At 41.1% G+C, this 16,978-nt stretch overlaps 1 protein-coding gene across 1 annotated transcript; it reads left to right on the top strand.

Annotated features, from left to right (window-relative positions):
• Positions 1–1,365: 1,365 nt before the first annotated feature.
• On the top strand, positions 1,366–16,892 carry LOC130178741 (nuclear receptor ROR-beta-like). Its single transcript, XM_056391195.1, has 10 exons — positions 1,366–1,813; positions 8,698–8,783; positions 8,894–9,035; positions 9,566–10,096; positions 11,370–11,491; positions 11,766–11,898; positions 12,420–12,527; positions 13,311–13,421; positions 14,082–14,194; positions 14,284–16,892. The coding sequence occupies exons 1-10, from the start codon at positions 1,807–1,809 to the stop codon at positions 14,443–14,445; spliced, it is 1,515 nt and encodes a 504-aa protein (XP_056247170.1). The 5' UTR covers positions 1,366–1,806; the 3' UTR covers positions 14,446–16,892.
• Positions 16,893–16,978: the final 86 nt, after the last annotated feature.

Raw genomic sequence — 16,978 nt, 5'->3', positions numbered from 1 at the left:
CTCCACTAACCTAGTTTGAGTAATCTCTGCCTTCATGCTGTTTCATAACATCGCCGCCAGAACATTGCATCATAAGGCCACCCGCTACAGAACACCCACCCCCCAAGAACCCACCCACCCACGTCCCAATCAGCGCCGACAGTCACACACTGTCCAAAGTACACATTTACATCAGAATCTGCATCCTTTTTTCATTCATTAATGAAACCAATGAAGAATAGCTGTACATTTACTTTTAAAAAAAAGCACAACATATCCAAAGAAAGAGATGATTCATATGGGCAAAAACAACATTTTGCACATTTGCTGGAAAAAAAAGGGCAAACAAACAGTGTGGCTAAAATGCAAATACATACACAGAAGTTACATAAATGAGCTGCAACTATTACAGCAATAATCCTGTGATATGTTCCTGCATGTCCAGGACAGAAACAGGAACCAGACAGCTGTGAATCAAACCTTGTGAGGTCACTGGGTGTAAACTCTGGAGCAACTCTACTCCACAGAGGATAAGTTGAAAGATGGTGAGCAATCATTGGGAAAGCAGCCTATTCTTCCCAGCGCAGGCGAGCATACTCAGGAACAAAGCTCATTTGACTGCACAAGCTCAAATAAAATATTTTACAGGTCCACAGGGTCAATGCAGCGACTCCATATTGTATATTTACTACCTATAAAACTAAACTCACTTTTTTTTGCAGCAGCAGCACAGGTGTTCCTCTTTGTTAACAGCACAAGGACTATTCAAGGTGTCACAAGTGACAAACAGTCCCACTGAAGAAATAACTTCTCCTTTCATGCTGCTATAGGGCTGCAACTGACAAATATTTTCTTTATGGATCAACTGATTAATCGATGATCAGCTGCTGATATTTTTGAAAGATTTCTTTCACTGAAAAGGAACATTTGTGGAAGCTCTCTCAGGTCAGATGATTACATAAAGTCATCCAAGTCAACACCATTAAGGCAAATACGGAAAAAGACTCAATAAATAAGGTGTTAGCTCTCTGGTAAACAAAGAACCAGTCAGATAGCTTCTTGCTGCCTGGTTTTAAACTAATCAGACAAATATGAACCACAATGAGAGGTTGACAGGCTACATTCTGCACCATTACAGTAACTGTTGTCAAGTCAGGGGAAGTTGCACAGAGCAGTAAATGTATGTCTGTTTAAAAGAAGAACTGATTGTGGGTTTGATTGCCTTCATATCACCTAGTGGAAGCGGCAATCTTTTATTTCTCACCAATGATCATCAATGTGCGTGAGTAAGAAGTGAGCAGTAGTCAATCATTTGCCCAGCCACCTTAAACTCGCTCCCGACGGCGCGCCCCCGCGAGAGCTGTGAGAGGAGCTGACGGCAGTGAGATCATGTGAGAGTCCACGCTTGGAGAAAGTAGGTTAGCAGGGTAGACTGAGAGGAAAGCAGGCGGAGAGTCACAGCGCGGAGGGGGGGCTGCCGAAACAGCGCTCGTTCACCGTGGGACTATTCTGTCAAAAAAGTTGAGCCAAATCTATTCGTCAGTGCGCCGAGACGATTACGATGCGATCCAAAGCGACTTTCTTCACTCTTTCATTTTGCTCGGACTTGACCGAGCGATAAAGGAAAAGAGTTTCGGGTAGTTTTTTTCCCCCCGTTTTTTTTTTTTGGTCGTGCTTTACGAGAGCTGTCTGCAGCCGGGACGAAGTTGATATTGACAGAGCCAGTGTACTCTGGCTCCTGCGCTTTATTCTGCTCTATCCTGTCACCTACAGTCGCCACATGTAGTCGAGTTTTCACCGTCCTGCCTAGAAAAAGAAAACATCAAAATGAGAGGTAAGTTGCTTTTATGTCATTATTGCATCTTTTAGTTGAACTTGGGAAACGTTGCAGTGTGTGTGTGTTTTTTTGGTTTGTTTTTTTTGACCGGGCTGGAACGGCCACATGTGTGAACACAGGGACCTGAGAGCCTGTTTTCCTCCCAGTGCGCATTAATCCCTCATGACTGGATTATCGTTGCACGGAGCTCAAGGCTGCACATTGCACACTCAAGTTCAGCATGCAGTGAGAAAGAGCTGGAGGCATGGTGTTCATGACAATCAACTTGACCAGTTTGTAATTCTGTTTTTAAAAAAAATCATCTTTCAAGTCTGTTTACAGTGAGATCAGAACAAGGTTTCAATAGTGCACATGCGTAGTTGTGCTTTATATTTAATCTCGGGGCTAAATCTGTCCGTTTCTGGAAAAATGTGAGTCGTATCGCACCTGGGAGCCCTTCTGCAAATTTTGCCAGAGGATCCATGTTAGAGTTATGCAATAAAGAGAGGGAGGGGCATGAGGGGAGGTTGTTGTTAACCAAAACTAGAATTATGTAATCGAGATGTTATTCGATCTTATCAGGTTTCTTATCAGGTGAATTAAAAACAAAAATAAAGAAACGTTTGCACCATTCGCTTAAAAGAATAATAGCTATTTTTCTGATATTCATTGGCACATAATCATCTAATTTTGCATTATTTTATATTTTGAAAAGCCCTGAAGATGCCTGAAAACTTTTTATTTGTACTGGTGATTTTTACAAGATGAATCTAAGCAATGCTGGTGTAGTTGTGGTGTTGTTGTGATGTGATGACTGTGCCAGCATGGCCGACTGTGTGAGTGTACAGAGGGAGAGGGACCTGGCTGTTCCACTGACCTAGTTATGTCACCCAACATTATACAGCATTGGTAGCGGAGGGAGGGGGGAGCGGCTCTGGGAAGCGCCCGGCCGCCGGACGTGCAGCGTGTGCGGTTACAGGCGTTCGGTGACGGGCGTCCTACAACGTGTCACTCCCTGACACAGGCTGAGCTTGAACTTGGGGAGTGGGGGAGCAGATGACTGTCATTGACAAGGCAGGCTGTTTGTGGCTACCGGCTATAGCCTGTGAGGTCCAAAATTATGGATAATTAAAAATTCAAATGATTAGAAATTGGCCTCAAATGTAATGTAGGCAACATGGAAGTCATGATGAAATATATATGTTCATATTCTGGAAAGAGATTTGTCATGTGCATGTATTACATTCACAATATGGTTACTGTAACCTCTGCAAATACTAACTGAGACTAATCAACTTGCAGCAATTTCAGCTTCATATGTACAGATTTTTAAACAAGCCACTTCTTATTGTTTGCTCATGTTTGGGTTCGCTGGGTTTTTGGTCTGAACAAGGTCAACATTACAATCTTTTATTGTGAAGGACAGGAGATAAGGTATAAGTCGTTTTTTTTCTTTTTTTTTTTGGTAGGGGAGGAAAGAGATGAATTTTTGCAGTAAAAAAGAGGGAGGGAAGGCGAAGCAGAGGGGGCCTCTTGTGGAGGGAGGTTCCCTTTCTGGCAGGATATCCAAATGTAAACAAACCCTTTCTTAGCCCATTGCACTGAAAATGTTGGTTAGTCACTCAGCCTATGGTTTGTTCAGCAGAAAAGCACGTCAGCATTTTTATCCCAGTTTGAACATGCTCGTGAATATTTGTAATCACAATCACTTTAGTCCAAATTGTTGAGTCATTCCAGTAGTTTTGGCATGTTGGCAGACTTTTACAAGCCTGTTGTGATGTCTCGACCTCTAACACTTCCTCTGGCGTATTGCACAGGATAGAAGAGTGCACTTTATTTAGTAAATGTAAACATAGTGAGAGATCATAGGACTCATGTCATACACTGACACTGGCTAGAGGAGGCCTATGAAATTCTTAGCTCTGTTATAATCTCCCCCTCTGTGGGCCTCAGCTTGGCCTCCACTGGTATTTGCATCTTTTAAAATAGAGCCTATTGATTTGAATGCACCAGCAGCCTTAGACCCATGTTGTATATATGTATTTAGTCTATGTTGAGTCTCAGCACCGTTGTTCTGTTGCAAATAGGACTATCCTTAGAGGGTGATATTAAAGTATTTTCTGAGGGTTGTGTGTTAGAGTGTGTGCTATAATGTATAAAGTGTAATCAGCAAGACAGTTGCCTTCCTGGATTCAGCCAGGAGGTGTGGAAACCAACAAGGTTTTGTTCTGTCATCTGAGGATATAATACAGTTAACATAAGAGTTAATGAAATAATGTGGAAATTCAAATAATTCAAATAATATGGAAAAACACTCCCATTGTTGAACAACAATGACGTCCACAATGGGTTGTTGTGATATAGCTCTGTACTGCACTGTAAGCCTACGCCCAACTGCGAGGCATGACACAACAAGTGCCTCAGCACTGCTAATATGTCTAGAGCTCAAGAACAGGGCCCCCACCTCCTGCCGAGTGTGTCCTCTCTCGCCGTCAGTCATTCGTAAGAGCAGGTAATGAAAAAAATGAAGACACCACTGAGCCCCGAGTCAATCTGTTGCTCGGTGGCAGTTTGTAGCAGTCTCCACATTATTGTGGCGTGTGTAATACGGCAACACGAACAAACTGTACTTGTGTGAAAAACTGTCAGTTAAATTTAAAATGGAGAAGTGGTGTGCGGTTGGTTTCTGCACATATGTGACTGTAAACATGCGGTGGGTCAAAATTTATTTATCTCTCTTTGTCCCGCTACTGACACACTGACACACTGACTGTTTTGGCAGGAGGCTGCAGTTGGAGAATTATTGGCTGTTTGTTCCACATTATATGCAGAGAACTGAACTATTGGTAGCACAAAGTCAGTGATTTTTCTCTGCCTCTCCCTGCCCCACCCGTACTGAATTAAGCTTTTGCAGAGATAACACAGTTACACATTTAGCTGGCTGATAAACACACTGGGGCCAACGTTTTGTAGCTGAGCTGTTAAAAGTGTCTGCTCTCGGTTTATTTGGTGAAAAGGCTTGGATGTGCCACACAAATGAGCTGTCCTGCTGCTCAAACACCTTTCTTTGTTTGCCATACGTGAAATTTCACCTCATTTACTGCATCCCCTGCTAACATTTTGTAAGTTATCGTGTCAGTGGGCAATAAATGTGAAGTGCTGCATTTAGTTGTCATGCAACATGTTAGCAGAAAGCAGAGCTGGTATTGATGGTCTTGGAATGCTGGCGCTCTCTGGAGTCCTAAAGGTCAGATGCCTCAGACTGGCGTTTTACCACAGGTCAACAATGATAGTCAGGGTTAAAGGTAAATGTTGCTTTAACATTAGTGTGGCTACTGCTGCTACCAGCATTGTTAGTTGAAATTGTCATATCTGTTTGGTAAGCTTATTTTCACTGGGCATTGACCTCATAACAATGTTGTTTTTGCTGATTAGCCAGTTAATCGATTTGTAGATATACAGAATATAAATTGCTAACTTTTTTGATAGCAAAAATACATTGGTTCCAACCTCTCATATGTGCATATAAGGTGTTTTTCTTATACTTATATGATAGTAAACAGATTAGTAGACAGTAGACAGTTGGTCCAAAGTTTGAATATATTGTATGTTTCTCTTCAGAGTAAATAATTTGTCAATTAATCAAGAAAGAAATAGATAAGAGTACTCAATAACTGAAGTAATTGTTGGCCACAGCTCTAGTTTTTTGTCTCTACTGGCTCAGTGAGGCATCCAAGATATCCCTATTAATTTTCTGGGCCTATTAATTCTTTGTATGTAGGTAACTGGTTTAACTGCACAGTAATTTTTCATTTACCAGATTATAAATGAGAAAATTACATCAGATAAGGGAACATTAGGGAGATGAATCTGGGTTCACTGTCTCTGGGTTGTGTCTGCATATGTGAGAGTCAGTTAGAGAAGGGGAGTGAGAAAGCATGTAGCCTATGAGTGGTTGTAGCAACAGCGGTGGGTGGCTGGGCATCTGTGTAATTCTGGCTCTCAGCACAGGACAAGAATAGAACGGGTTGAAGCAGAAGCTCAATATCGAAGACCAGGGAGAGGGGTGGGGGCTGAATAGCTGACATTCAAGTTCAGAGTTTGTCTGCTTTGAGTGGACTGTAGCCAGATACAGTAGGGGCTGTTACAGTCAAATTAAATGTGGTTTCTCACTAATAAGACAGCACAGTGTTTGATTAATGCATAGAAATCACTCCATACAGAAATAGACTTATGAGAAATTGGGTGAAGATCTCTGTTGTGTATTAACTGAACTGGTAAGTGCAGTTTTTCCAGGCTCATCATCATTGTCTCTCTTGGTTTAATGTTGCTGTTATGTAACAAAGCCAATTTTCTAATGCTGTTATGAGCCTTCAGAGAAATATTTATTGAGGAAGTCTGAGCATTTTTCAGTTCCACCTTAAAACTGGTCTGCGGAGAGACGGGATCGCGCCTGCTTCCCTCCCTCCCTCTCCCCTTGCAGTGGGAAAGTGTGTCAGTAGGACAGAATGTCCACATGGGCTGACAGGCTACAGCGCCGGAGTGACGGATGACTCAACCAATACCAAGGAGGCTAGAACGCCGCTCAGCCAGTGGGAAAGGGAGAGTCTGAGGAGGGCGGGGTCTCAGTGTTGCTAGAGTGAGCCCGCTGAATGAGTGTTGTGAGGAATGCTCACAGACAGGAGTTATATAATCGAGAGATGAGGGAGGGGTGGAGGGGAACCTGAGAGAAAGGGAGGGAGGGAGATATTTTTCCATTGCATGCCTGCAGCTGCCCTGATCAGTTGGAGTATTTTAGTAACAGTTTCAGAGGGGAGACAGCCGACTGTGTCATTAAAGGGGAAAAGGGGTGGAAAGTTGTGTTTTCCAGTACCTAAGAGAGCAACAATTCCTCCTCAATCACCAAGTGGTTTTCCGTACATCGTCCCAACACAAGCAGTACAAATACTGATTTTTATAAATAGGTCTAAAGATTGCACAGACAGCAAAACTAAACAGCAACTATCTTATGATATAGCTGTTGTTGTTTTTTTGCTCGGTGAAGAACGAAGGAGTCTTTGTGTATGTGTCATATGTGCAAATGTCATGTGATTCCATGTCTGTTTGTGTACTCTGTTCCCTCATGGGGGCCACATGCAGGGTGCAGACAAACACAGTTCATGGCAAGTTATCTTCTCTTGTACTGTGTGTACTCACTGTAGGACAGTTTGTCTGTAAGGTTGTTGCCATCAATAGAAAAAAAGAAAAAAATGATGTGACTTAATTGATGCTACGCTGTTAAATTCTGTACTTTGCACCACACGCTGGCGGGAAGAACAGGATCTGAGTCATGCAGTGACCTGTTTAATCTTCTAAAATGTGTTAATAATTATCTAAGAACAAGAACAAAACATGATTTACAAGCTGTAAGTCATGTTAATTAATCATGTGTCATACCAAACAATACAGCAAAGTTGAGAGGTCATAAAGCATAAAAGAGAAGGGAGGGACAAAATGTACTGACAAATAGTTAAAGATCAGTGATATAGGTTATGTCAAAGGCCTCCAGATGAAAGTAAGTATTGCTTTTTGCTAGCGTGCGATTTACAGAAAGGGAGTTTCACAAAATGATCGCCCCTGGTAATGCAGCATATTTAAACCAGGACTGACCTTAGGATCACAGACTGCACTCAGACTCAAAGAGGACTATCATAAAGTATAACTTTGTGTCTAAAGCCTATAACTTTGTCAGTGAAATGTTAAATTCTAATCTGAAACCCAGGGGCTCCCACAGAAGGGAGGCAAGGATATGTGTAACATAACAACTGATTGAAATAGAAGTTGTCAAAAGCCTTGCAGCTGCATTTTGTATCAGCAGGAGACAGGAGATGGCCTTCTTATTGAGCCCTGAGTACAAAGAGAAACAGCCGTCTGACTGTGATGAGATAAAAGCATGGGCAACCTTTTCAAGGAATACAGGAGATACAAAGAACCTTATTTTGGCCAAGGTTTATAGCTGGAGAAAACATGATAGCACAACATCAATGGCCTGCAAAAGAGAGTGCCAAAAATCATAACTGAAATATGGTTGGTTTGTGTTGCAGTGATGGAGAAGCTGCCAGGATTTAACTGTAAAACGCTGATTGCATTTCAGGGATTTTATGCCTTTTAAGCAAGAAGAAATTCTGTTCTATCTCACACTTAAATCAAAGAAACAATATTTCACATATTTCACACATCGGAATTTGACTAATTAGTCAGGTTTAGATGGTACTTACTTTATATTATGGCTCATATGTTTATGGACAGTATGTCCAAAGTGCTACAAATAAATGGCAAGTATTAAGCGACACAAAAATTGCTACTGGTAACACTAGAAGAGATAGAGTCCCTTCCAAACACAACAGTACATTTCAAACCCTTCACTCAACAAGACTGATAAATATAACCCAGTGAGATGTTTCAAAAGCATGCAGGGCTCAGATCGAGGAGGTTTTTCATCTCCACAATTAGCAATGATCAGTATAAGTTTATAAGTATAAGTTGAGAGCAGTTTTATTGCTGCTCAAAAAGGTTTTTCATAAAGAAAGTTTTACAAAATCTTGGATAAACTCAGTATTTCAGACAAGTCCCACTGATTCCCGTTACAATGAAGCAGGCACTAAATATATGCCAAATATGGGCTTCTGTGAACGCGTGTGTTATGTCTGAATGAATGTATCATGTAACTTAATGTTGTGTTAGTGGTTTGTTATTAAATATTTTTGGCAACCTTCCACAGTATGACTCAGTGTTGTTGAAGAAGCCAAAGACGCACTGCAGCACCTTACTAAGCAGATGTTGAAGCTTTTCTACGTTTATTTGAGACACATTATGCAGCAGCTTTCTGACCTCTCTCGTCACTGTTGTTCTTGGTCCTGCAGCTCAGATCGAGGTCATCCCCTGTAAGATCTGTGGGGACAAGTCCTCAGGAATCCACTACGGAGTCATCACCTGCGAAGGCTGCAAGGTGAGGAGGAAACACGGAGTCAACCAGGCTACCGAACTTTAATCAACCTGTTTTATTTCAAATGTGCGGCCATTTACAGTACTTTTATGTGTGTGTTTGTGCGTGTCTAGGGTTTCTTTCGTCGCAGCCAGCAGAACAATGCCATGTACTCTTGTTCCCGCCAGAGGAACTGCCTGATTGACCGTACAAACCGTAACCGTTGCCAGCACTGTCGCCTACAAAAGTGTCTGGCTTTGGGCATGAGCAGAGATGGTAAACACATGAAGAACACACTGTACCCTCTCTACACACTTCCTTAAACCATAACTTTCAGTGGTAAACTTAAAAATGTGCCACAGCTGAGTTTGGTTAAGGGAGCAGATATGTATTTCTCCAGTGCAGCCCGGTGCATGCGTGCCCTTAATTTAAAGCTGATACCAGAAGAATTTGAAGCCCTCGGCAGTAATGTTTCACATCAGCTGTCGTAACAGGGTTCACCACTTGTTCCCCTCTTCTGTAGACTGCAGAGAGAAAACAAATACAGTATGTAGACTGAAGAGGTGATCAAGTGTCATCATGCAAACTTGATATAGGGACCGGAACATATAGTACTTGTGGATAAGGTGGCAGAGGGAATCTATGTGAGCCAGAAGTATCTTACAATTAGATAACAGCTACAGATGTGAAATTTGTAGTTTGGGAATAGAAAAATTCCAATATCTATGCACAAATGCAAAAAAAAGAATATTTAATTTGTTCTTGTCCATTTGGCTACTATAATGAAATGTATTTTCTCTCTGCAGCTGTGAAGTTCGGTCGTATGTCAAAGAAGCAGCGTGATAGCCTCTACGCTGAAGTTCAGAAGCACCAGAAGTCCCAGGAGTGTGTGGGCACTGGAGGCGGGGGCTCTACAGCTCTGTCCTTACCCAGGGAGGATGGAGTCTGTGGAGGTAGCGGGGAGGATGGTGAAGAGGGTCTTAGCCGTTCCTACAGCAGCGGGGGCTCCAGCTCCACCCTCAGCGACCTGGATGACATCGCAGCGCTGCCTGACCTGTTTGATCTCCCCCTGACCCCCGAGGAGGCCAGCGAGTACTGCAGCCTGGAGCTGCTCGGAGGAGGTGGAGGAGCCAGCACCGGGAACACCTCCAACTCATCGTCCTCTTCATCTTCTTCCTCATCCTTGTCCAATCAAAATTCCCCGCAGCAGACTGTACTGGACGGGGCAGACGGCAACGGGATACAGCTCCTGCATACACACTCTCACACACATCTGCTGGGACACACACATGCACTGCTGGACCATCTGCCTGATGACTGCTCTATAACAGACCTTGGTGAGTATTAATAATGTAGTATCACAAATAATTTATTTTTCTATTCACACCTTACTTAAATAAACAGTGTGTTGCAAAGTGTATTAGAAAAGCCTGAATTCTTTAGCAACTGAAGAGAGAATCAGGAGTTTACTTGCTCCAAGATATTATGTGAGACAGGCATTCATTATATATTTCGTCATAATGCTCCCATCTTTCATTTCCTGCTGCATGCTCTTAATCCTAAATTAACACTTCTTTAAAATGGTTCACATTAAATCAGTTTTAGCAGCTCAGGGACCATTAACCATTTTATTGTGAAACTGGAAGTGAGTTTGATAACAGCAGTGTACATCATTAAAACAAGGCAAAGCAGAATAGATCATAATTAATACATCAATGGGTAATAACAGTATTTCTGGTAAAGAGAGTGGCATGGGTATGTGGTACTGTTGAACAAACTGCTATATAAATGTAAAACAGATAGTGGTGATTTTGTCTTTTTTTCCACCTGACCATTATCTCAGTACTTGTTTTTAATTCTTTACGGTAAATTATTAGCAGTGCAAAACAAGGTCAAATAATAAAGTAAATCAAACTAAATGGAATATAATTTCAAAAAGCAAAATGAATTCAATGAAAAACAAAGATAAAGCACAAGGACATATCTGAACAGTTTGGAAAAGAAAAAATAATACATGGCAGATAGAACAGCAAAACAGGACAAGGACGAGATTAAACAGGCAAAACAAACAAGGAGGAAACAAGCAATAAAGATAGGCAGGAGATGTGCACTAGTACCAGCTCATCTAAAAACGGGCAGATGAAGGGATGAGGGTGTAGTGGTATTTGTAGCGGTATAGAGGCAAAGGCCTTTATAGAGATGGTGTCTCTAGAGACGTTGAGGAGGAATGCAATTGTATTTTATTTTACATCTTTATGGTTGCTGGTAACAACAGACTGGAAGGAGGCTTTGAAAAGGGCTCTGGGGACTTTTAAAAGAAGCAGTGAGTAAATATTGTGTCTGCTGCAGGAGATGGAGAACATCCTAACTTCTGCAGGGGGGGGGGGGGCGTTACAGCAGAGTGTTGCAAAGCATCTAATTTGTAATTCAAGGTCACACTGCCATGATCTGTGGATATGTAAACAACCACTGTTACACTCCACTGTTCTCTCGCTCTCTCTCTCTCTCTCTCTCTCTCTCTCCCTCTGTCTCTCTGACGCACAAACCTGCTACCACCATAAATAATGTGAGTGAGAGAGCACTGACGTATGTGCTTGTTTTGTTTCACAGAGCGCATCACTCAGAGTATCGTTAAGTCTCACTTGGAGACGTGTCAGTACAGCGCTGAAGACATGAAGAGATTCACCTGGGTACAATACACACCAGAGGAAACACGTGCTTTTCAGAACAAGGTACAGAAAGAGGATCATAGGTGTTCAGTCTTCTGTCATCACAATCATTTGTTTATTTATTGCAAATTTATCAGTAATGGATCAGAATGACTCATTTGCTTTCAGCCCAAACAAGGCCGTCTGCTCCAGATAATTTTATCAATACTGAAATAAAATATCTGTTTGGTCAGTGGAAGTAATAAATCTGATCTGATCTCAAACAACTCATTTATGTTAAAGTAATGTTAATGGGTTTGTAATACTAAAATGTTTAATTTGTTTGTCTGTCTTTTAGTCAGCTGAGTGGATGTGGCAGCAGTGTGCACACCACATCACCAACGCCATCCAGTACGTGGTGGAGTTTGCCAAACGCATTGCTGGCTTCATGGACCTGTGCCAGAATGATCAGATTATATTGCTGAAAGCAGGTCAGTGTACAGTCTAACAATGCTCAAATCACAAATACTTCACTAACAGAGTTCATTCTTCCAAAGTAAACTGTCTGAAACTTGCTAACTTTAGTTCCTTGTTTTTTTTGTCTCCAAACTTCTACCTTTGCCCCTTTTTTTATTTTAACCATTCCATCCAATAAATGACATACACCTGGCTCAAACACTGGGGAGAACTACACAATTCTGGAAACAAAATTTGCAATTATTTTCTGCATCTGCTCAACACATATCTGTGACATAAAATGCATATATTTGACAATTTGTTTTGAACTTTAAAAACAAACAAACTGTTGTTATCCTGTTGATTTTTTCAATGGTTCATAAACATCTTATATATGCTGTGCACCAATCTGGATCAAAATTATTTACATTTTGTTGTGTGTTTTGTGCATGTTGGAGTATCCTGGGCCTTTTCTGTCCCTTCCTCCTCTTTCCTCTTCTCTCTCCATCTTCCCATCTCTCCATTTCTTTGCCTCTATCTGTGGCTACTATTTCAGGCTGCCTGGAGGTCCTGCTGATACGTATGTGCCGGGCTTTCAACGTCAACAACAGTACCATTTTCTTCAATGGGAAGTTTGCTTCGCCTCAGTTCTTCAAAGCACTTGGTGAGGATCATATGGGAAGGTAGTCGTAGCTGAAGCTCTAAAACGTTCAGATAATTGACAGATTCACACATTAAAGCATCTTATGTTTCTTACGTCTTTTGTAAGTTTGACTCACACTGTGCAGTAATTACCTTTGCTGCGTTCCCACTGTTCTCAATCCATTATTAACAGCTTGCAGAGAAGCCTCTGCACCGACTGCACCACAATTCATTATTTTAAATTAAATAACTGCAGTAATTCTTCTTCAAATGTTTCTTAAAGAGGGTCATTTCAATTTCAATCTTGTTAACAGCAGTTTGTTAAAGCTTGAGATGACTTTGAGGAGAAATAATTGAAAGTATCCTGCTAGATGTTGCTTTTCAAGTTCTAGAGCAATTTGCCTCTTTAGTACCACCAACTGTAACAATACACCCTAATGGAGAGAGTGAAAACAAACACCATTAAACACAACAGTAAACACAACAGCAAACATTAGCCAAGATGTATAATTTAAAATGATGGATTATGTCAGTCAGCACAACAGTATTTCGCTGTGAGCTGTTTTTAATTGATTTTGAAAAACACTGAGAAGTTATTTCTGAGACGTCAGACAGACATTAATGACATTAAGAAAAACTTGTTTAATTTAATTGTGGGAACTTTCACTGGAGGCCACCATCGATCAGTCTTGTCAGACTGTCAACCCTCTTGGGTATCTCCCGCATCAAACAGGAGTTGTTGTTGTGGTTGGAGTTGTTCGAGTTGTTGTGTCAGTTCATTAAACAATGTCCTGTATTCTTGCAGGTTGTGATGATCTGGTCAGTGCAGTGTTTGACCTTGGAAAAGGACTCTGCCGTCTACAGCTATCTGACGAAGAGATGGCTCTGTTTAGTGCTGCTGTCCTTCTATCCCCTGGTGATTATTCTTCTATTTCTCTTTCTTGCACACATCCACAATCACGAAGACAAACATGTTCAAGAGGAAGTGCTTATTCTGCTGCAGAATAATAATAGAGGTGTATTCAGTACCGCACTGACATTGTGTAGTGAGTGTAGGAAACCTGTTCTCAACATAAACATTCGACACAATAAAGTTTTTGTTGCAGATGTCTCACATATGAATGTTTCAGTTTATTATTGCAGTTTATTTATCAGATTTCTTTGAAAAATGATTTTACACTATAAAACTGGTCATTTTCCCCCATGTGTCATATCAGCAGTACATATCAGTCTGTACTTCACATTTCTGAGTAGCCAGTTTTAGAGTGCATGGCTGTGCAGCCAAACATTTTTCATACTCACAGAATGTAATTTTAAAATTTTGAGATTCAGAAGTTTCCAAACATACCAAATATTGCATCCAATATATTTCCATTTGACTGACTGGTGCCACCCAAAAAGAAATGTCTTTGGTCGAATATTTCACTCGCATCATATTGCGTCAATCAAGAGATTACACAGAATACACTCCGTCAGACAGCATGCAGTAAAATGATTTTACCAACCTTAAAGCTACTTAAGGAGAATTAAACTGAGCAAACTGTATGTTAAGGGGTTAATATTTCTGTTCCTGTAGATCGACCCTGGCTGACAGAAGGCCAAAAGGTTCAGAAACTCCAGGAGAAAGTCTACCTGGCTCTGCAGCACAGTCTACATAAGAGCGGTGCTTCTGATGAGAAACTGGACAAGGTAAAGACAAACAGTCACATCTCTTCTTTAACACATACAATTGTGTACGCAAACAAAAATTTACCTTTATATCTCTTCTGTCCACACAGATGGTATCCAAGCTGCCCATAATGAAGTCCATCTGTAACCTCCACATTGATAAACTGGAGTTTTTCCGTTTGGTCCACCCAGAGACCGCCTACAGTTTCCCACCACTGTACCGGGAAGTGTTTGGCAGCGAGATGTCTCTGCCAGACTCCACCAACAGCTAGACAGACAGATAAACAAAGAAGAGAGATGGAGAGAGTGTATTAAGAGGTAGGGAAGCAAGAGGAGAGACAAAGAAGGATAGAGATGTTGAAGCTCAACAACCAGCAGTTAAGAGACAATCCAGGACTTTTAATACTCCGTCTCCCATGATCCCAAAGTAGTCCTCCACTTTCCCAGCAGGCAAAGCACCTTACACTACAGACCACACATGCTCATGGTCCTCTGCAAATTGTAGCATTAACAACAAGCGGATGGGCACCGTAATACTAACACAGTAGCCCACTTAGCATGTAACAGCTCCAAGCTCTAACACTTGTTTAAGATCAGATCCACTGTGGATCACCCAACCAGTTATGAATGTACCTCATGGATAAGCACCAGTGCACACACCAGAACCCAACAACAGTGAATGTACAACCCTGCCACTCTGAGACAGAGTTTTACACATAGTATTTGAATGAAGTCGTGATCAACAGGTCTCACTGTTATTACTGCTCAATATATCTCTCTATATTAAATACATCTCAGTATGGTACAGATTTGTATTCATACAGACAATATGCTTGTACTGACCATCACTTAGGGACCAAGATCATGAGTCATTTTCTCTGATATAGAAAGAAACACACAGATATATGACATGACTCATGGCTTAGGCTGACCTCCTTCATCAGCTGAGAACCAGTTTCACACACATTTAGACGGTGTTCGGTGCTGCCTTTTTGTAGGCTCTTGTAATGCAATGAGAAACCTCAGTCCCACACACCCCTTTCCTTGTAAATGCCACTTAGAGACAGGACAAGATGAAATTATCTTTAATTTATATACACATTTATAAACAAATATTTTAAATAAGAATGTAAATAGATGACTATATAAGTATATGGAGAGAGTAAGAATGTGTGTTCAGTTCAGTTCAGAGAGAAAGGGAGAGAAAAGTGGATCGTAAGAAGTAGAGGACAAAAAAAGATGGATGCGTGAGGATAGCTGATTTTTTGGACTCAGATCTTTTTCTGGACTATTTTTCCTCTCCTGACAGTACTCTCAGGTTTCGGTGGCAACAACCCCCTCTTGCCATGACGGCAAACCCAGCTGGGTTAGGTGCAGTCATCACGCAAGCAATGGGGTGGACACTTGTTGCAGATACGACACAGCAGAGGAGGCAGTGTACCCAAACAAAGGCGAAAAAACTTTTCCATTGTCTTGCATTAAAACTGAGAGCTTTCAGTCTGCGCTGTTGCTGCTGTCCCCCTGCCTAAAGAGACAAGAGGACAAACAGGACACTACGGAACAGAGAAAGCAAGGCAAAAGATGACTTCATGAACTGTAAAATAAAAGGGGACACACAGCCCCTCTCCCCCCCCCCTCCCCCGTTTCTAACCAGCAGTCAGAGGAGTAGGTGTAATATAACTGTCTTTCACTCATAATGTTTCAGTTGGTTAAAGGCCGGGACGACGATGGTCCATAATATGTATCATAAACCCTCCCTGCTGGTTGGAGCAACTGTTTTATTTTGTACATTTGCTGTTCCCCTCTCCTTTAGTCCTAAACCCAACACTTGTCTGAATACCAAGCACTTATACTTTCCTCTTTCTCACTGGACACTAGTCTAAGGCCAGACAGAGCTACCAGCTGCCCCCCTGAGTTGGGCCTCAATGCCAGTAAGACTTAACTGTTTTCGGTCAATCTGTTTTATTATTTTAGTTTTTTTTTTTTCTACATCAGTTACACAAGGTCACCCATACCTGTTTACATTTTTCATGTGCATAAATAACATGCTTTCTAAAGGTAGTAATAGCATTCAGATGATGATAATGTCTTACTTGGGGTGCTGTGAAGTTCTTGAGCAGAGTCTAAGGACCTGCTGTTTGCCGCTCAGGGAGCTAGCTGTGATCTCTTGTCCCTTTATTACCAGTGTCGTCTTTTAGCCTTGTACTCCTCACACCTTTGCACCTAAGATGAGACCCATAACCATAATCACTGTGGACGTAAGTTCTATTTTTGTGAATGTTACTCACAAAGTGTCAAAGCCCTTCCTGTTTGTCCTAATATTGTAACATTAAATTTAAGAGACATAGGAATTAAAAAGATAAAAAATAAATAAATCAGTTAGATTTAAAAATGGATTTCATTATTGGGATTTAATGTTTCTTTTGCTGTGATTTTCATTTATTTGTCAGTCTTTTATCCACCTTTTTCTTTACATGTCTCCACTTTTGTCTTGTAAAGTCAGTGATCTATTTTTTTTAATTGAAGAAAGATTAGGAAAAGTACAAACAAAAAACAATAGTTTGTCTCCCTTCTCTTTCCCTGTATGACAAAATGTACAAGAGGTATATTACTAGTCCAAGAGTAACTGAGTCACACAGCTCGATATATATTGTTGTCCAATGGGATACCTTATATGTGGTTTTAAGAATGTAATAAATTGTTTCTTTTTCTTTTGAAATGCTTCATTGAGTCTTATTTAGACTTGAATTTTGCTTTCATGTCGTTGAACGTATAATGTGTGTGTTGCATGATGTTGACCAATAG

Source organism: Seriola aureovittata, chromosome 12 (genome assembly GCF_021018895.1).
Source record: "Seriola aureovittata isolate HTS-2021-v1 ecotype China chromosome 12, ASM2101889v1, whole genome shotgun sequence".
NCBI classification, from domain to species: Eukaryota; Metazoa; Chordata; class Actinopteri; order Carangiformes; family Carangidae; genus Seriola; species Seriola aureovittata.
The sequence above is the reverse complement of the archived record's forward strand: the minus strand, read 5'-3'. Positions and strand labels throughout refer to the sequence as shown.

Bases quoted from the DNA above. Each gene is read 5' to 3' on its own strand.
- LOC130178741 (XM_056391195.1), top strand. The intron at 12,528-13,310 runs GTGAGGATCATA...GTATTCTTGCAG, and splicing joins TCAGTTCTTCAAAGCACTTG to GTTGTGATGATCTGGTCAGT. The intron at 14,195-14,283 runs GTAAAGACAAAC...CTGTCCACACAG, and splicing joins CTGATGAGAAACTGGACAAG to ATGGTATCCAAGCTGCCCAT.